The sequence below is a fragment of the Natator depressus genome, chromosome 3 (genome assembly GCF_965152275.1).
Source record: "Natator depressus isolate rNatDep1 chromosome 3, rNatDep2.hap1, whole genome shotgun sequence".
Classification (NCBI taxonomy): domain Eukaryota; kingdom Metazoa; phylum Chordata; order Testudines; family Cheloniidae; genus Natator; species Natator depressus.
The window spans coordinates 42,268,525-42,290,202 of NC_134236.1; the positions used below are offsets into that span (position 1 = coordinate 42,268,525).

Genomic DNA, 21,678 nt, shown 5'->3' on the forward strand with positions numbered 1-21,678 from the left:
CTAAGGATCTTAACACCCACCCCAAATACCTAGTCCCACTCTTTTTGTGATGGTACAGGAGTTAAAATTGGGTGAATACTGTAACAAAGTTATTCATGAACATCCATTTGTATTTTTACACTAATTTGCTTAAGCTGTGTTCACACCACATTTGTTTTCTTTTTACCATATATTCCAGCAAACAACTATACTATTGCTCACCCTGAATGTTCAAAAATCATGAGTAAGGCCCCCAAAATCATGAGATTGTACAATTTTATGATTTTTAAGCCAGATAGGGTTTTTTAATTCACCTTCTGGTTTGAGCCTTTTAGGGTGTATTTGGGACACATTCTCAAGTTTTTCTTTTGCAACCATGGGGGCTAGAAGCTTAATATTTTGATAAATGAAAGCTGAGATTCTCACATAATCTCTTGTCTCCATTATCGGAGCATTAAGTAAAACATAAAATATTGCAAGACTTGTGATAACATTGCAGGTGATGGCAACACTGCTAATGTACTGTTAGGAATTTTCACTGAATCAATGATTTTGATGGGAATTTTGCAAAATTTTGGTGAATTTCGGGTGCATTATTGTAAATATTCAGACTGGAAACTAGTCAGGAGCTAGGAGCATACAATACCATGCCACTTACATAGCCAGTCAAAGAAGCATCAGTTTTGAATATTGAATACTTACTTACTTGCAGGTGGTAAAGGGTGAACTGTTCATATTTATTTGAAGAATAAGGCCTCTCTTTCTTTGTGATTGAAACTTTGATTTATATAAAATTATATAAAATTTGAAATTAATCTACTTCAGAATATGGACTGCTCACCATCATTATTGCTTTGAGTGTATCAGATATACTCCTGCAAGATGACGGATCACCTAAATTACATGGTATTGTCTCTGCTACCTGACTAAATAACTCCCAACCCCACAGAGAACTTTCAAGATGCTTAAACAAGTACCTCTGGTTTGAATATTTGAGCAAATGTGGCATTTGCACAAGGATTTGAACTTTTTTTCTACAAAAAACGTACAAGACAAAAGTTGGCTTGTATAAATGTTCAGTGAAAGGTAATTAAAGGGTCCTGAATACAGCTGAAGCAAATTTATATTTTTTATTCCATCAGATGTTTGTGAATATGTTCTGCTCTATTCACCCAGCTGTACTTGCAATAAACTGTTTGAAAGTCCATCATCAGATGAAACATGTTGACAAACATTTGTCGAATAATTTTGACTGGCATTAACAAATCTGTGTAAATTATTCATGTGCAATGTGTGCAGAGAAAAAAGGTTAATGTGTCATTCATAAATTGTTAGTGGCAGAGTTAGCTTAAAGGAGAATGTGTTAGTATTGTACATGGGCGCCTTTTCTTTTAATCTTGCAGAACTTAAACCAATCAGTGGCCCACGACTGGACGTCAGGTTTACAAAAACTTATACTGAAAAAAGAAGATGAAATCAGAGCTGCAGATCGCTGCAGAATTCAGCTGCAGCTTCCCGGGAAGCAGGACAAGTCAGTAGAAATTTTAAATCTAAAACTTTCTCAGTGTGTGTATGCATAAGAAAGGAATAAAGAGCTCATCGTGTTCCTCAGCATTCCTAGCCCTGACTGTGTCCTGTACTTGTTAGAACAAGATGTTTCATTTAATTTTTAGAGAGTTTATAGAAAAGTGATTATTATTTCTTTAATGTCTCACAGGTCTGGGCGGCCAACTTTCTTTACTGCAGTGTTCAATACATTTACTCCTGCTATCAAACAGTCTTGGATCACCAATTTACAAATGGCTAAGCTTGCTCTTGGTAAGACTTAGTTGCCTTAAGCTAACTGAAGCACTGTATCAAGTTGAGAGAATGTTAACTCTTTCTCTAGATAGTTTTTAGGTTACAATATAATGTGTGTTCAAAGATTAATTTATTTATGGAAAGACTTCCTGTAGAAGTTGGAAATCAAGTTACAGTATATAGTAATAAGAGTATATCGCTGAAGAATCATAGAAGAGTAGGGTTGGAAGAGACCTCAGGAGGTCATCTAGTCCAATCCCCCTGCTCAAAGCAGAACCAACACCAACCTACCTTGGCCCAACACCGCTCCCAGAAGTGGCCAGTGCAGCCCCAGGGGTCGGAGTCTCTCTCTGTGCTCTGCTCCTGCCTGCAAGCCTCACCCCTGCAGCTCCCATTGGCAGGGTAAGCTGTGGGGGTGGTGCTTACAGAGAGGGGCAGCGCGTGGAGCCACGTCTCCCCCCCAGGGGCTGCAGGGGCCTGTTGGCCCCTTCCTGGAGCAGTGTGGGGCCGCGGTAGGCAAGGAACCTGCCTTAGCCTCTCTGCGCCTGCCGCTGACCGGGAGCCACTGGAGGTAAGTGCTGGCCAGCGGGAGGCCGCACCCCAACCCCCATCCCTGAGCCCCCTCCCGGAGCCAGCACACCATACCCCCTCCTGCACCCTGAACCCCACCATGAGCCCCCTCCCAGAGCCAACACCCCAAACTCCATCCTGCACCCCAAGCCCCAGCCTTGAGCCCCCTCCCAGAGCCAGCACCCCATACCTCCTTCTGTGTCTGGAACCCCTCCTGCACCCGAAGCCCCAGAGCCAGCACCCTGGACCCCCTCCTGCACCTCAACACTCTGTCCCAGCCTGGAGCCCCCTCCTGCACCCAAATTCCCTCCTAGAGCTTGCACCCCTCACCCCCTCCTGCACTGTGAACCCCTTGGCCCCAGCCCAGAGCCTGCACCCCGTCCTGAACCCCAACCCTCTGCCCCAGCCCAGTGAAAGTGAGTGAAGATGGAGGAGAGCAACCAACGGAGAGAGGTGGGGATGGAGTGAGTGGAGCGGGGCGGGGCAGATCCTGGGTTGCCTTTAGATTCAAAAAAATTATCTTGGGTATGAAAAGGTTGGAGACCACTTATCTAGACCACTCCTGACAGGTGTTTATCTAATCTACTCTTAAAAATTGCCAATGATGGAGATTCCACAGCCTCCCTAGGCAATTTATTTCAGTGCTTAACCACCCTGACAGTTAGGAAGTTTTTCCTTATGTCCAACCAAAACCTTCTTTAATAAAAGCAATTTAAGCCTATTGCTTCTTGTCCTTTCCTCAGTGGTTAAAAACAATCATTCTTCCCCCTCCTCCTTGTAACAGCCTTTTATGTACTTGAAAACTGTTAGCATGTCCCCTCTCAGTCTTCTCTTTTCCAGACTAAACAAACCCAGTTTTTTCAATCTGCCCTCATAGGTCATGTTTTCTAGACCTTTAATCATTTTTGTTGCTCTTCTCTGGATTTTCTCCAGTTTGTCCACATCTTTCCTGACATGTGGCATCCAGAACTGGACACAATACTACAGTTGAGGCCTAATCAGTGTGGTGTAGAGTAGAAGAATTACTTCTCATGTCTTGCTTACAACACTCCTGCTAATGCATCCCAGAATGATGTTTGCTTTTTTTTTTTTTTTTTTTTGCAACAGTGTTACGCTGTTGACTCATATTTCGCTTGTGGTCCACTATGACCCCCAGATGGTCCCTTTCTACAGTACTCCTTCCTAGGCAGTCATTTCCAATTTTGTATATGTGCAACTGATTACTCTATTTAGGAAGGAACACTTTGCATTTGTCCTTATTGAATTTCACCCTATTAACTTCAGACCATTTCTCCAGTTTGTCCAGATCATTTTGAATTTGAATGGAATGAAATTAAAGAGTTGTAGATAGCTCAGTTCAGATTTACATATTAGTGTGTTATTTTACATCTCATATACTCCCCCAAAATACAGATGTAATAACAAATAATATTCTTTTATAAACTGGGGCTGTTTGAGATTAAAAGATTGATAGAACAGTTTGTTTTATCTATATTTTTAGTGAGCTGTTAGGAGCTATTAAGTGAAAGCACTGTGGGGTATTTTACGTTTTGCCATTACAGCAGAGGAGAACCTCCTGGGGTGGTTCTGTGTAGAAGACGATGGGAATCAGATCAAAAAAGAGAAGCATCCTCTCCTTGTTAGACACATGCCAGTAATGGTGGCCAAACAACAGGAATTTAAGGTGAATAGTTTTGGTATCTTACGTAATATGTGTGAGCTCACTGCTAAGGGTTTAACATACAATCACATCTTAGGAATACATTTGTTTGGTTTGATTCAGGCTTGCTTCTGCAAGCTTCTGCTAACGTATCCCAGGGTACGTGGTTCTTATGTGAAAATGCAGTTTTACTTTAAAAAGTGATATAAAAATGGTACTTGTGCTTAATGGATCTTTCCTGAAGTCTGTTCAAAATCATATTTGCTGCTGACTTTAGTGACAAAAATAAACTGAGCACATTTGATTTATAAATTGAGATGTTAAACATGAACCACCCCATGATGTCATATTTGCAGTGTCCCTTTTCAGAGCAGAACCACAATTTATAGTAACCAAAATCCACTGTAAAACCTCCAGTCTCCCATAAAACCATACATGTTCGGGTCCCATAAAACAGTGGACTATTGCTGTATTGAATAATTTTTGACTCCGAGCCTACTGAATGCTAATCAAATTCAATTTTAAAATGTAAATTGAGACCTAGCTGCTGGGATCATGTGATTACAATAGAATCTCAACCTACTTAAAATAAATAGGAAAGTCTCTAGCCCTCATAGTTGCAAAGAAAAGCTTGAAAGTGTAACTTAGTGAAACATGTGCAGTGACATCTGCCTGAGTCTGCAGAGAGCCTGAAATAATAGGTCTAAGATGTGTCAATTTCTCTATGCATCTCAAAGGGGAAGTTAACTCTAAGACTCACTACTCTAGGGGGCACTACCCATGCCACCATTTGACAGGAGGAGAGTGTAGAACTCCCAAGGAGCGAGCCATCCTACCACCATCCCTACTGTTTCCAAGAGGAGGGGGCCCTGCTGTCACTCCTGAGACTAGCATGCGGAGGCATGGCCACTTGTTGGCGGAGCCACCTTGCTACTACCCTGTCTCTCTGCAGTGGGAAGGACTGCCTCTGCTGCCGCTGCATGGAGGCAGGGCCCCAGCATATGGGCAGGCCACAGGAGCCCCTACCACACTGTGCTGCGAGCCTGGTGGCCTTGCCTATCATCTTTCACTATGCTATGCATACTGTTTTATAGTACATGGATGCTGTTCCTTTAAAACAGATTTCCTATCAAAGGCCCTGAACTTACAGGGTTGCCAAATTGGGGGCTAAAGTGCCACTAATTTAGTTATGGAAAACTTTTCATCAGATTTGACCAAGTGTTGAATAAAGGCACAAAAAGCAGCCCAAGAGATGTCCAAACCTCAAATTCCGTCTCTTTCACCAACAATGGATGTAGCCATTATAGCAACGAGAATACACTTTACTGGGGTTTGCAATTTCAGCAAGTGTCAGCGAGCATTGCGCTGAACTGGACTTGGAGAGCTCTTGTTTTTCTTGATCTCTCAGTGGCCGCCTTCTACTCTTTTAATGGGCTGCCATGCAAACAGATGTTGGTTTGCTGGAGAATGCAGATGATAAAGCTTGCCTTTGAGAAAACTATCCATAAATCCTGATGTGGGCACCTAAAATGGGTGATCTTATTTTCAAAAGTACTGAGCACTCAACAACAACTATTGACTTCAGGGGGGTTGCTGCTGGGTGCTCTGCAGTTTTTAAAATCAACTTGTTTATATATGTACCTAAGGTAGGATTTTTAGGAGCCTAATTTATGCACCCATTTTTAAAGTCTTTTCCTTAGTGAGTAGATAGTGCTGTATATGAAGGAGTTTTAAAATAGCCTTATTTCTTAGTTTTTAAATTCTCCAATTTTATCTTGAGTTTTTCCTGTCACATTGCAACAGCGACAGCAAACTCCACAACTTTTTCTTCGTTAGAGAGAAGAGCATTAGTGAACATTTCAGATGGAGACTATCTACTTAAAAGCATAATTTCTTATTTAATGCCTCAGAAAATACATTTTTACTGAATTGAATATACTGTGATGTGTAAATGTTAGTTTGGATTAATTAAATGCATTTTAAAATGTATACCTAAACTTTAAAGAGTAATTCCAGTGGTGTTATATTGAGGATGTAAATCCATTACTCCTCATAAGGGTCCCAATTCTGCAAAGCATTTAGTGTGGTACTTAAGTGCTTTGCTGAATTAGGATGAACTTAAATGTATGCTTAAAATGCTTAGTTGACATGGGGCCTTCAAAAAGGATGGCTGTATCTTTTTCATTGTAAATATGAATAATTTTTCATTCTTTCTTTCAAGATTGAATGTGCTGCTTATAATCCTGACCCTTACCTCTGTAGTGAAACTGAGCCAGATTCCTGTTCCATGGAGCATGGTTTTCTGTGGGTAAGTTAAGTCTTCAGACACCAAGTGAGGCATGGGTTTTCTTTTTCAATTTTTCTTTCTTATTTTTCTGTAAGAATTCACACTACATGGATTTGATATGCATGCACATTCTGAATCGCTAAATACTACAACAGAAATCCAGTAGTTTTGTCCCCATAATCTTGTTACTTTGTGAGCTCACATCCACGCTCACAAATTATTTGGTGACATGGTTTGTTAGAAATGCCCAAGAACTCAGCATAGCCATGCAGCTAATCTCAAATGAGTTGCAATAAAACTACATATGAGACCACAACATACCATCATCCATTCCATAATTTAGAAATGTTTTAAAGAGTTGTAAAAAATTCGATTGGGACTATTTTTTATATCCTCTAGATGTAAAACTGTGCTGGCATAATATTATTATCCCAATTATAAAGGCATTCCTTCAAGCCAGAAAGTATAACTAATGGATTTTTTTAAAACCTCTGCCAATTTGAATAGCTTTTCCTTACATAATCAGATTCATGTTGTCACTCTTTTAGAGGCTGATATTTTGGCAACTTTCAGTAGTAGAAGCAAAAGGTGGAAATACTCTTTTCTAAAGGTCTGATTTGAGATGATCGGTGTAACTCACTCATGGCTTTGCTAATTACGAATACAGTCATCACAAAATCGTGCCAATAAAATCTTTATACCACACCAGAATGTTCTCTTCTTCTCTTATAAATTATATATTATTATAATAATAAAATAATATAAAAAGTTAAAGTATTCCTATGTACACATTTATTTCTTTGCCCTAAAGTGGAAGTTCTCCCAGCATTCCCACCTCCCTAATGCACACTGGTATGACATGCAGGGTTGGCAATATTTGATCTTTGTGCAGTGAGATATGTAGGGTCCAATACCTCCCTAACCAACAGGGATAGAAATGGATAGTTAATACCATGGGGAGCTGGTAATCCTTTCCATTAGGGTACAGTACTTGTTTCAGGCCCTCAAATTACAGAAAATAATGAACCTTAAGCTTCCAGCTCTAGGTTTTATAGTGAAGCTATTATAGAGAATAGCAGGGAGGCGACTCACCCCTGCAGCGCCTCTTGCTGGCTGTCTAGGAATTAGCTCTTTTTACCAGCTCTGGAGTGCCCTCTGTTGGTGTCTCGCTGTTGTTGGCCCCCGTGTCCCTCCCAGACCCCGGTGCCTTTTTTCCTGGGGTGCTGCCCCTCCAAGCAATACCCCACAGATCTGGGTCTCCCCTCCCCAGGAAACCCCCCACCCTCTATCCCCACCTTGCCTCAGCCTATGGACTACTGCCAGTCACCATCTAGCCCCCTTTCACTGGGGCCGACTGCAGTCTGTATAAGCCAGTCGTCATAGGCAATGGGGGGTTTGGACCTGCTGCCTCCGCCTACCCTTGGGCTGCCCTGTTGCAAACCCCAGTACCCTGTTTTAGGCCATCTGCCAGGTCTCTAGCTTGGGGCTTTTCCAGTATGGATCCTCCCAGCTCCTCTGGCCTTCCCCAGCCCTGCTTCACCTCAAGTACCCTGGTGCGCTCCCCAGCAGCCAGGCCTATTTTCCACAGCTAGAGGAGAGACTGTGTGCTCCTGGCCCACTGCCCTCTTATAAGGGCCAGCTGGGCCCTGATTAAGCCAGCCACGGCCTGATTGGTGTGTGGCCTCCAGCTGAGGCTGCTTCTCCCAATCAGCCCCACTTTTCCTTCCCTGGCAAAGGCCTCTCCCCGGGCTGTTTTAAGCCTTTTAAGGCAGGAGCAGGTGACTGCCCCGCTACAAGAGCTTTCTAAAACTTATTAGTTACAGAAGCATTATATCACACTAATGTTCTGTGTTATATTTGTATTACATTGCATTATGTATACACACAAGTCTCAAAAGGGTATATAATAACCTTCCTTTAGAAACAGAAATGTCAGAACTGTGTATACAAGTGTGCTGAGAAAACCAATTTCATGGTTTTTTTGCAATATTTTAAACTATGTTATGATTGGTGTTTTCTTGTAACTTTTTTTGTGTGCTAAATTAACACATAAAAGCTCCTTTAAGTGCTTAGAACCTGAGAAGCTGTCTTTAATTAGTTTGCCATGTGTTTGTCATGGTTAACTGTGATCTTGCCCTGGAAGGATGTTAATCTTTTCCTTTCTCGTTACTCTCTAATTCAGATTGGCAGTTGCACTAACCAGATGGGCCAAATTGCAATTGTCTCATTTCAAAACTCCAGTCCCAAGGTTATTGAGTGCTTCAATGTGGAATCACGCATTCTCTGCATGGTCTACATTCCAGAGGAGGAGAAACAGAGAGAGTTAAATGTGGCTCCAGAGTCTGAAAATGTGGCTACGAAAACCTCAAAAGTGCCTACTGTCTGCCTGGGCATGGAGGAAGGAAGGTGATAGTCAATTTCAATATATTGCCTATAATTTACTTTGTTTACTACTCTACAATAAAAATTGTCCGCCCAATTCTACGTACACTTCAGAAAATCTCATTAAAATAACACCTATGAGTAAACGGACGCATCAGTTATCCCAAGATCCTATCACATAATCCAGTAACAACATACATGTAATAAAAATTAACCTCCACACAAATTTTTTTTAAACTTATCATACATGGGATAAAAACCATAGAGACTAATAAATACCTCTGAAGAAAAAGGATTAATTCCTTTAAATAATGTAAAGACATAAGTACAGATTTTTAAGGATATTACATCATTCCATCATTTTAATAATCAGGAGGGTTTGAAAATAATGAAGTGCTGTTAGCAACACGAAAAGCAAGTAATTATTTAGCTTTTATAATGCTGCATTTGCAGGATTTGACAGAAATTTGTCATGCTAATAAAATAAAACACGTTGATGTTGTTTATCACGTATGAACTGAGTCTTTTGACTAGGTTATCTCTGTACAGTAGTGAAAAACAGAAATAGGTCTGTGTGACGTTGTTGGTATGGTAAGCAAAGGATGGAGGATGTAACTGTTGAGAACATAAGTATGAGAATTTGTGTGCTTTTCCTGCCAGTGTAAATAAGGGACTACTCTTTCTATAAAAATAATGTTGTAAATTTTCTAAATTTAAAGCAATAAAGCATAATCAGACTAGTTCTTTGCATGTGTAAACTGCTGTTCATGTCAGACCTACCTATTTACCTATCATTTCTGGCATATCCATCATGATAGTGTGTAGGTACCATGACAAAGAATTTAAAATTAAAATTGATTTCTGGTACTGAACTATTTTCTTCTTTCTTCTGTCAGGTAGGGCTGGATCCAAAGCTCACTGAAGTCAAGAAAAGACTTCACTGGGCTTTCAATCAGGCCCTTGAGAGGTACAGCTCTGGGTCCGTAAGAGGACAGTATCTTGTAGAAGAAAGGTCTCTCCATCTGAAATGAAGTCTCCATAATACAGGGAATTTATTGTTTGGGCATAAAGTAATAATGAAAAGGACTAGATGAACAACATTTTTTAGCGTAATAAAGGAACTTTATTTTTCCCCAATACTTTTATTACCATAAAACCTTTTGTGACCTTTATTGTAAGAACTGAATAAGACATATTTACATTTTTTGCGTGCCTTTTTTTTTTGGTAGCATTTCTATTTACAAGAGTCATCAAGGCTCAAAGAAAGTTCGACTTCAGCACTTCTTCACCCCAGAAAAATCAACTGTGATGAGCCTAACGTATCTGTCGCAGTACTTGTTTGCTGGTCTGGTTAATGGGAACATTGCAATCTACACAAAAGCAGAAGGTAGAGTAATAACATCCTGAGGAACTCCTGTGTCAATATATTTTGGCAGGAGCAGATTTCCACTGCTATATTTTTCCTTTCCTGAACAGCTTCTGAACTGAAGTTACTACAATTTGATGCAAACATTTACTTTTGAAATGTTTTCTTTATAGCCTTATGGCTTTTGTTCTTTCCAAAGGATGGTGTGTGCTTGGCTGTTAGTCCTGATTTATTATTGTTATATCAGTATTGTTGTTATGCACATTATGTTATCTGTCGGAGGCCCCACTCAGGATCAGGTCCCTGTTGTACTAGCTACTGTAAAACACATATAAAGACTGTTCCCTGCCTAGAGAGCTTACTGTAGGTGATAACAATCAAGATACTGTATTTAACACAGTACAGATGCTAATGTCAATCTAGTTCCCAATATCTGAGAAGGGAAATGGTTTCTCTTTGCTAGCTCTTTTAGCAAATCCAAATTGAAATGGTGACTAAACTGTGCTGGGGGATAGATAGTTCCTCTCTAGATACATTGCTCATGCACCTCACAAAGAGGCCTCCCTTTCCCATTGCTCTTATTTGAGAAGGTTTTAAGGTATGGTTAAATTTGGACAGTGGGGAATCCAAAACAAGAGGTGTGAAGGATGCTTCTTTCCCACCAGCTACCGTGTTTAGCCCAATGGCCCTCTCCTTGCCTCCCTCACTGAGCTCTCTTGTGGACTTTGCTCCAGGGACAGCTGCATTAGACCACAGGCCCTTTTAAGAATGTTCCCCAACTGAATGTCAGGCCTGCTCTACACTACACAGTTAGGTCAGCTTAACTACATTGCTCAGGGCTGTGAAAAGTGTCATGCCCTGTGCAACATAATTAAGCCGACCTAAGCCCTGGTGTAGACCCTGGAAGGTCGATGGAAGAATTCTTCTGTTGACCTAGGAACTGCCTCTCGGAGTGGTGGATTTACCACAGCAACAGAAGAACATCTTTCGCTTTGGCGCTGTAGCATTTCTACTTCAGACTTACGCACAGTCAGGGAAGAACCTGTCCCTAATGTAGCAATGGGGTGGACTTGATCATGCTCAGGTGCATCCCACAACATCATTCCGATGGTTCCAATTGCTATATGTGGCTGTAGGGCTGGGGACAAGGAGTGAATTGACAACCTCCTCAGAATGTGATGGGTTTGAGCAGTCATTTAAGACTACAGTTGTCTTCACACAGCTGCTTCCAAGGATGCACTCCACCAAAAACGGGAGTTGCACCCCTTTGTAGGCGAGAAGAGATGCATGGATTCTCTGGGATCCACTTCTGCAGAGGCAATTAAGGAGAGGACAATCAGATAGCAGTACTGTACAGTATAAAGAACTTAACTAACAAGGATTGTGTTCAGGTTGCCTGAACCTTTGACATGGAAAATCTACATCCAGTCATTTCTGACTCATCTTGCAGTGTCTTCCCCTACCGTTTGCCTCACATCTGTTGTTACAGCTCTTCATGCCTAATAAAAAATGTTACCAGTCATTTGTTTTCATATTAACATCAATTTTCCATATAGTTTGCTGCTGTGGTCATGTGTAAGACACAGTGTGCTTATCCAGACAGTCAGTCCTGAAGGAGTGTTGTTATGAAGCACTGACCTATTTTATCAGACAGACTATTCTGAGCTGTGGAACAAGAGACACGGAGAATGTGGCCTAATAAGTATTTCACGTAATTTATCAGCACAGAATCAAAATGTCCCCTTTAGTTTTACAATGTGTGTCAGTTTCCAGTCACAGACATCAGTTCAATGCACTAATAATTTGATGTATACAGATTAAAAGATTACACCGAAAAGTGAAATATTGGATATTTTCTAAATAAAAGCATCTTGCTACACTAAGAATCATAAAATCATAGAATATCAGGGTTGGAAGGGACCTCAGGAGGTCATCTAGTCCAACCCCCTGCTCAAAGCAGGACCAATCCCCAACTAAATCAGACATTCTTATCTGCATGCCCGTATTCAGAGAAAGGCAAATGCAAATCCCAGTGCACATTTTATGTAATTGGGCAGTGCGCTGCGGAGTTCCATGGGGTAAGGAAGGAAAAATCTTTCTTCCAGGCTGCATAGCCATTTTGCAGCTGCTACTGCAGGTTCAATCCTGGTTCCTTCCCACAAAAAACAGAATGGGCAGTGGATGTGTGTAGTCACAAATCCACCAGGTCTGCCTCATTCTATTTCTAGCCCCAAAATGATTCTGACCTGCCCCACTGCTTTCATCTGGTAAAGCACAGCTTCAAATTGTCCAGTGTGTACAGATGCCCATTTGCGTTCCTGCAGGCCTGCCCCTCCCCCTTCTTTGCACCTTCAGAACTTTTACCCATTTCACTGCAGTCAGAGCACACTGTGGCTGCAGGAAGGGGGGCAGGAATTGTCCCAAATTGTTCCTTTAAAGGGAAATTTAAAAGGCATGTTTAGAAACTGAGGGGATGAGGAGGAGGACTGGGGAATTTTCACAGCCAAACTACCTCTCTTGCATATTTCTGTATGGACAACAATGTTTTATGTAACTAGACAACCATTTGTCAAAATGTTTTTACTTCCCCATTGTAAATCAGCTAAACAGCAGTAAGTAACGAACAAAGGTAAAGGAACATGGTCTTCTTGAAATCTAATCAATTTCAAAAAGTGAGCTATAAGTAATTTGAGATACTGCCTGTGCCTCAAACTTCTCCTAGTTTATTTTCCTGATGTTCTATGAAACAGCCACACAGACAAAAGGACATTATCCTAACAGTACAGTCCTATTTTACACATGTAAAAGTAGTGTTACTGGGGAAAAAATGAAACTGCCCATAACAAAGCGCTGTCGTTATAGGCAGTGTGGGTAGCACTGCTTTTTATTAAGGTTGCTTGACACTTCCCATTATAAGACCCTGTTTTCAGTTGCTTAAAACTTTGCCAAATTTTAGCTGTTCGGGCTGAAATTTTATATGCTGGGTATCTGATTGAGGCTGATTATTTATTTATTTTCTGCCAAAACAGTCCAGACATTACTGAGAACGAGGTTAAGGAAAAATACATCGTTTTGCCCAGGCTACAAAAATCTGTGGCTCTTTCTTGAAAAGCTTTAGCTTCTCTCTACTTTGGAGCAGAGACTTGAAATATGGCCAGAGGGTTGCCTTTATGGCAGGGGTGTGCCTTTTGCCATCCTCATGTAAATCCACCAAAATTTGACCAAGTTATAAGTCTTTGAAAAATCACAGTTTGCACAAGAGACTTGGTAGAGCTTATCAGTTCAGTTCCCTTAAGATTCCATCCAGGCCTGGGGCTTAGCAGGACTTTCTATCCAATAGCAATTCCCGGCTGCTCTAGAACATACTAGGTCCAAGTAAAGGCAGTGGAACTAAGAGCAAGAAGCCTGACTCTCTTGTGCTTTCATTGACCCTGACCCTGCTGGGCCCAGACAGGCTAGAGGAGGAAGCTACCTGGTTTGAATGTATTGGGGGAACCTGGTGGAACAGGAAGAGGATATGGGATTGGATGCTGGAGGAGGGGGAAAACGGCGACTGGGAGTTGGGGAGAGATTGGGACTAGCTGGGACTGGGACGTGGAGCCAGGGAGAGAAATGAGGTGGTAGGGACTGAAAGCCAATGGGTGGAGGAAGAAGACTGAGATCAGATAAGGAGCCTGGGGAGTGGAGATTGGGATTAGCTAGGCAAAGAGACTAAGACTGGGAACCATAGGGAGAGGGGAGGGAAGACAGATCTGAAGAAGAGCCAGGGTATAGGGGTGAGAACTGGGATTCTCTGGGCACAGAAGTTTGGACAAGGAGTGTGAGGGTGGTGGACAAGAAACCTAGGGAATAAGAAAGACCCCCAGTGGGAACAGGGACAGTACGGGGTTAACTGGAGGTTGGAGGTGTGGGGAGGGGAAAGACAGATTGGACGAGAAGTCAGGAGGGGGGAAATGGCTGGGCAAGGGAACTGGGAATGGTCGGGGGAGGAAGAGGAAACATTTTTCCTCTTTCAGTTGTCATAATTCTACACGTTAATGGTAATAGGTAGTAAAACTATTACAGTGTCTTGATTTTCAAGTTGACAATGTTACTTTGAGTTATTTCGGATATTTGAGATAAATGCACCAGTCACTTAGCAAAAGTTTTGCATTTTGCTTTAAAATTCATGCTAACTTGCTTCTCTTTTCTAGTTTTTCTTTTCCTCATTGAATGAAAGGGCAAAATTGTTAATCTCATTTGTATTATTACTTTGTGTATTGGCTTTGTATCATCGTTGTTGCAATTGAAAGGATGCTGTAAAGTAGCGTAGCACCAGCCCATGTGTCTTATGTCATCTAATGTCATGTGCCAGTCAACCATTATTGCTTTTTTGGTAGAATTACAAAATGAGAATTAGTGGATGGAGAAAAAGTGGTAAATGAAATACATATTTTGATTTTAATAAAGCATTTGATACAACATCTCAGTCTTACAATCAGAACTAATCCAAATCCACTTGCGTATGAAAATTCTCAAGTGGATAGGAAAGGGACTGAAGGACCATAAACAAAAGATAATAAATGGCCAAGTAGGAAGTTGAAGGGAAGGGTGGAATTTGTAGTGGGTTACTGCTGAGATCTGTATTAGGTCAAGTCTTTGACCCCATTCCTGCTGTATGATTTTAAACTAATAGGGCTCCACAGGGTGCAAATGCAAAGGTCACTCATGCAGATCCAGCTGCAGGACTGAGGCCTTGTCAGGGAAGAGTAAAGAACCCATTAAAGAAACGGTGATGATCCTAAACTAAGAGAAGCTATAAACACCAGTATAAAAAAATCATACATAGGAAGGTAGAAGCATGGCCAGAAGATAATATTACGGTCCAACTTGGGGAGGAAGAAAACAAAAATACTTAATACATTGGTGAGATAATTATGCAAAACACAGATATTCATGGGATGCAGGCAGAAGAAACTTGGAAAGTGGAGATTTGGGAGTGATTGAACAGCCAAGCAGATGTGTTAGCTATGAGATATGGTAGCAGAAAAGGGTCAGTGCACATTTGTCTTGCATTCTCAGAGGCTTTGTGTCTCAGGACAGGAAAGTAACACTCAATTTTTATACAGTTTAGGTATGTTGCACCTGGAATATTGTGTTCAGTTTTAGGCACTTCACTGCCAGAAAAACGTTGACTTAGTGTGTGGAATTCAGAGAACAATAGCAGCAATCATCTGGAGACTAGAAATATTGATTTATGAGTAAATAGTGAAAGAGTTTAGCTAAACAACCACTAAGTAACACCATGATAACAATCTGCAAACATTTGCAGGGGATTAACACCAAGGAGGATGAGGTATTATCCTGCAGAGTTAAAGGGGAACATAATGGGATGAAATTAGGAATGGGACAGTTTAAATTCATAACAAACTTCCTGACAGTGAGACCACTCAGTCTGTGGAATAGTCTCCTAATGGAAGTGATGGGAGCCCCCTTTGTTTGAGATTTAAACCTGGACTGAACAAAATACTGTTAACTGTACAAGGGCGATGGACTAGCAGTGGTACTGAAAAAGATAAATACTATTATCCTGGTGTTGGCTTTATGTCCTTATCCATACTACAGGAAATACCTTGTATACTGCAAATATTGAGTTAGTTACCTAATCTTATTTACTTACTTAAGGCAGGTACTTTCAATGCCACCTATGTAGGTGACTTAAAAGAAGTTGGAGTCAGAAAAAGTCTATGATGTTTTATATTCGACTGGAATCCTGCCATTTGATATGCAATATTGGTTCCTATTTGGAAAATACTGTTTACTGTGCTCACCATGTGCACGTGCAGTGAAGGGTTTTCCTGGGCATATGAAGATGCACTCTGTATTCAGAGGAAAGCAGGGATGAGCCCTAAAATAGTTATCCCCAGATGATGGGAAATGTGCAATTATTTGCAAACATCATTTTGTTTTTAAATCCATTGTCCTATCCTCAAGAAATTAAATAAATCACTCGCCACTGTTCATATACCACGTGATATAAAAATGTGTGTGCTCCACTGCACAAATAAACTAACAAACCCTATTCCCAGAGTTGTGCTGGCAGCATTATTGAAATCATCAATGGTGCTGCTGAGTAAGACAGGAAGTTACCAAACAAAAAGATGCATGTTAAATTCAGCTCAGTTGACGGCACCAGGAGTGGGGCGGTGGAATGAATGCAAGCTATAAATGGACATTTTGATGGGGAAAGTAATTTTTTAAATCATGTTGTATCATACCAAGAACCGAGAATAAAACTAAATTATGCAATAATACAGTTTGCCTTCAGACTATTACATGGAGGAAAAAAATGTTCCCCCGCCCCAAGAATGCTGTTCTGGTCCCTGCTTGTCCCTCCCCACCCATCCACTGGGACCCGTGTCTCCCTCAGCTGGGGAGTTTCCCTTCTCTTACCCACACAATGCATGAATTGGTGATGCCAGGAGTTGAGTTCTCAGTGGACTCTGCTGTACAAAAGTAGATTCCCTGTTCACCAGGTCACAGCACCATTTGGCTCAGCTGCCCCTCCATCAGAACAGAAGGGTGGCTGGGCCAAATTTGAGTGGTGTTACAACCCCATTCACCGGGTTGCAACCAGCCTTTTGTTCCACCTACCTGATTTACAGGTGCAATTAGGTAGTTAAAGGTGAAGTATTACCACATGTATCCTCAGTTTACTGCAGCATAAAACTGCAAAAATAATTATTTGTAGGTGCAAATGTAACACTGACAGAGCCCCGTTGTCGCGGTCGGGATTGAACCTGTGACCTCTGGAGCTAAATGCATGAGCCTCTACTGCATGAGCTAAAAGTTATGTGGCTGTTAGCTAAGGCTATAAAGGAGACTCATTAATCTCTCTCTCAGTGGTCTCAGTGCCACTAGATGGGACAGAACACCACATCCAGGAGGTGTGTGGGTTACACAAAATTAGAGAATGATATTGAAAATCAAGCACATTGCACAAACACATTATAGCATCAAGACCATTTAGGTCCCAATCCGGCATTTTTTGCATACCCAAAATCTCACTGAAATGCTGAGTTTTGGATTTTCACAGAATGTAGATGTGGGCCCATTGTGCTATCAGTACCAATAAAAAATGACTTTTGGAAAGTAATTTTTGATCCACATAAATGAAGAGTCTCTGAAGAGAGTTTTCAGAGTAACAGCCATGTTAGTCTGTATTCGCAAAAAGAAAAGGAGTACTTGTGGCACCTTAGAGACTAACCAATTTATTTGAGCATAAGCTTTCTGAAGAGAGTGACTACTAAAACCAAATTCTGTTAGGTCAAATTGGATTAAAGTTTTTTAAATTTTTGAAAACAAAATTAGTATCTGTAATGGATATCAGCTGGTGATCTTCCTTTCTATTTTAATGCATATATGACATATTACATGTAGTGACTATATATGAAATTTGATCAAAATTAACTAAAGAAGGACTTGATTCTGCAATCCCTTATTCACATGAGTAGTTGTATTGAAGTCGTCATGAGCACTAAGGGCATAATCCAGACACTTTCTGAAATCAATGAGTCTTTTCATGCCCTTCAGTGAATGAAGTAAGTGGAAAAGACATCCACTGTCTTCAGTTTATATTGAATCAGGCCTTAAATGCCTAACTTTTAAAAATAAATGGTGACCCTGAAAGAAACGAGGTAGGAATACATTGGGAATCATTATACATTTCAGTTATGTTTTACACCAAATTCAGACATGCAGAAAATAAACAGACTAGTGCATTTATGTCTCAGAAGAAATGGTGTTGTCAATGAACAAGATAGTCTCTAGTTGAATTTAATATGTGATTCATTTCTGAAAAGCGACGATATTTAAAAAAAAAAAGCAGCTTTTTACTCAGCAGATCTACTCATGGTGCAAATTCAAAGTCTGTGTACTTTAGCGGACATAGTAAAACTATGCCATTTTTTACTGCTCTTACCCCTGAAGAAGCAAAATAGCTCGGGGACAGTGAACTGGATTCTGTTTTGACTTGCACATAATCAACGTAAATAGACTTCCAAGTGTAGGGCACTTGTGCATCTCTGTTATCTTCAAATTATGTCCTCAATTATACAGTTATTCAATCTCCACCTCAGTGCTTAATTTGAGGACAATGTGGTTGAAGTGAGGAAGGCACATGGCACTAAATTTTGTTATTACTGGTGGTGATGCCTGTGTCAGAGGGAACACAGATTAGCTTTACATCAAAGGTAGAGTTTGCAGGGCTATTAATTGGAAACACTCTTCTCACTCGTAGACTGAATTCATTTGATATGGAATTGTTGTGATACAATGAATACGGAACTCAGTGTCTTTTATACGAAGATACTTTTCAGATTAGAACCACATTCTAAGCATGTGTCAAGAACAGTTATATAGATGCAGATATCAGAGGCAGTACAGTTTACGAGTACCACAATTTTGTTTGGGTCCTGATTCTGCAAAGCGCTTATGCATGTGTTTACCATTATTACTATTGTTGTATTACAGTGGTGTCCAGGAATCCCAGACAGGGATTAGGACCCCATTGTTCTAAACACTATATAGGCAGGTAGCAAAGAGAGAGTCACTGCCCCAAAGACAATATAATCTATATAAGAGTTTATGTAAGTATATGCTTAAATTGAGCACATGCTTATGTGTTTTGTTGATGTCAATAAGTGGGCAATGTTACTGGAGCTCACACAGGCGACAGATAGGTATGCAAGTAAGGTGACATTTTCTCAGTGTAACCACACAGATATTAGAAACAACTAAATTTTATATATCTTATTAATAAGACAAGGAACATAAAAGGCAATAAGAAGAGGTTCTATAAATACATATGAGCAAGAGAAAGATGAAAGAAAGTGAAGGTTTGCTACGTGGCGGAGAAGGAGAGCTAACAATGGACAGCGTTAAGAAGGCTGAGGTGTTTAATGCCTATTTTGCTTCAGACTTCACTAAAAGATATAATTGTGACCACATGTTTAACACAATTAATACGAACAACAGGGGGGAAAGAACACAAGCCAGAAGAGGGAAAGATCAGGTTAAAGAATATTTAAATAAATTAGATGTATTCAGGTTGGCAGAAGCTGACAAATTCAAAGTATTTAAGGAATTAGCTGAAGCAATCTCAGAACCATCAAGTGATCATTATCAAGAACTCATGGAAAACTGGTGAGGTCCCAGAGGACTGGGGAAGGGTGAACATGTATCTATCTTTAAAAACAGGAACAAAGAGGACCCGGGGAGTTATAGACCAGGAACCTAACTTCAATGCCTGGAAAGATATTGGAACAAATTATTAAACAATCAGTTTGTAAGCACCTGAAGAATAATAGGGTGATAGTGTGGGGGAAATTGCTGTTGATCTAACCCCTTCCCATTCTGCGGCACAATCTATGCACTGTATGCAACATATGCAAGAGCTGTAACGCAAGAGGCCTACAGGCCTGTATCCTGTATGACTTGGCTTAAGCTAAAAGCATTTACGTATGCTAGGCTATGGCACTTGACCCAGATAATGGACTAGGCCAATCTCTAACTAGAAAAGAACCAAAGGGCCTCCGGAAAAGTCCCTAGCTGTCCATTATATGCACCTTCCACCCTGCAAAAGTCCCTAGTCAAAATGCGCCACAGCAAACCGCAGATCTGGATAATAACAAGGTGCGTCAGCACTGTGCTAATTATGAAACTGTCTTTCCATTATTCCTTATAAGGCTTTATTAATAATGCTTGAGCGGTGGGGCAAAAAAAAAAACTAATAAGGAGATGCATCGTGTGGCTTGGATTTGGACCTATATAAGACTGGTTTTATAGGGACAGGAGAGAGAGAGAGACCAAGGTGGCACCTGCGTGTGACCATCTCTGTCTCCCTCTCCCTGCATGCTTGTATTCAATAAAAGGCCTCAGACTGTTTGAACCAAACAGATGGTGTGACTCGTTTTCCACAACATAAGTAATAGCCAAACAAATCATGCCAAACCAACCTAATTTCCTTTTTTGACAGGACTACTAGCCTAGTGAATAGCAAGGAAGCTGTAGACTTGATATATCTTGAAGTTGGTAATGCTTTTGACATGGTTCCACATTAAATTTTCACAAGCAAACTAGGGAAATGTGAAATTACAATAAAATGGGTGCACAACTTGTTGAAAGAGTAGTTATACATGGTTTGTTGTCAAACTGAGAGGATGTAGCTAGTGGGATCCTGCATGGGTCTCTCCTAGGTTTGATACTATTCAATATTTTCATTAATGACTTGGATGATGGAGCGGAGAGTATGTTTATAAAATTTGTGCATGACCCCAAGGTGGGAGAGATTGCAAGCCCTTTGAAGGACAAGATCAGAATTCAAAATTACCTTATGGGAGCATTGGTCTGAAATCAACAAGATAAATTCAATAAAGACATGTGCAAAATACTACATTTAGGAAAGAAAAATCAAATACACAAATACAAAATAGTGAATATCTGGCTAGGCGCTAGTACTGCCGAAAGGGATATGAGGGTTATAGTGGGTCACAAATTGAATATGAGTCAACAGTGTGATGCAGCTGTGAAAAAGGCAAATATCATTCTGGGTGTCTTAACAGGAGTGTTATATGTACGGCCTGAGTGGTAATTGTCCTGCTCTACACAGCCCTGCTGAGGTCTCAGCAGGGGCACTGTGTCCAGTTTTGGGCACCACACTTTAAGAAAGATGTGGATAAACTGGAGACGGGCCAGAGGAGAGGAAAAAAAGACCAACAAAAGGTTTAGAAAACTTGACCTATGAGGAAAGTCTTGAGAAAAGAAGACTGGTGGTGGAGGGGATCTGATAAGTCTTCAAATAAGTCAAGGGTTGTTATAAAGAGGACTATGGGATCAATTGTTCTCCATGTCTACTGAAGGAAAGACAAGAAGGAATGAGCTTAATCTACAGTAAGGTAGATTTTGGTTAGATACGAGAAAAAAAACTTTCTAACTATAAGAATAGTTAAGCTCTGGAATAGGCTTCCAAGGGAGGTTGTGGAATACTGTCATGGGAGGTTTTTATGTACATGTTAGATAAATACGTGTCAGGGATGGTCTAGGTTTACTTAGCCCTGCCTCAGTGCAAAGGGCTGGACAAGATGATCTCTCAAGGTCCTTTCCAGCTTTACAATTCTATGGTTCTACGAGAACATTATAGATGATAGTGCAGTATTGTGGGTATTTAATATTGAGTGAGTGTTCACAACAGAAATAAACTAATGTATGTGAAAGCTATTAAAATTATTATTTGTTTCAGAGTAACAGCCGTGTTAGTCTGTATTCGCAAAAAGAAAAAAGAAAAGGAGTACTTGTGGCACCTTAGAGACTAACCAGTTTATTTGAGCATGAGCTTTCGTGAGCTACAGCTCACTTCATCGGATGCATTATTTAATTCTATATGCGATTCAAAATGTAGGTATGAAAGTAGCATGCAAAAAATATTCAAAACAAGGTCATGTTGCTAAAAACAAAATCTCTGACAAAGCAATCTGCTGTGATTTCTTTAATCTTCAACTCCTGCTTCAAAAAGACGTCAAACAGCAGTCTGGCCACTCTGATAAGTGGTGGCATGGAGGCTGAAGCAGAAGGATACTGTATTCCTGATCTTACAAC

The 21,678-nt window shown here is 40.6% G+C and overlaps 1 protein-coding gene across 1 annotated transcript in view; it reads left to right on the top strand.

Annotated features, from left to right (window-relative positions):
- ARHGEF10 (Rho guanine nucleotide exchange factor 10) overlaps positions 1–21,678 on the top strand; it is a 176,930-nt gene that overhangs the window by 120,583 nt on the left and 34,669 nt on the right. The window contains exons 20-25 of the mRNA XM_074947778.1: positions 1,383–1,510; positions 1,697–1,797; positions 3,912–4,033; positions 6,231–6,317; positions 8,479–8,702; positions 9,908–10,065. Coding sequence (XP_074803879.1) covers positions 1,383–1,510; positions 1,697–1,797; positions 3,912–4,033; positions 6,231–6,317; positions 8,479–8,702; positions 9,908–10,065 — 820 coding nt within the window. The remainder of the gene's footprint in view (positions 1–1,382; positions 1,511–1,696; positions 1,798–3,911; positions 4,034–6,230; positions 6,318–8,478; positions 8,703–9,907; positions 10,066–21,678) is intronic.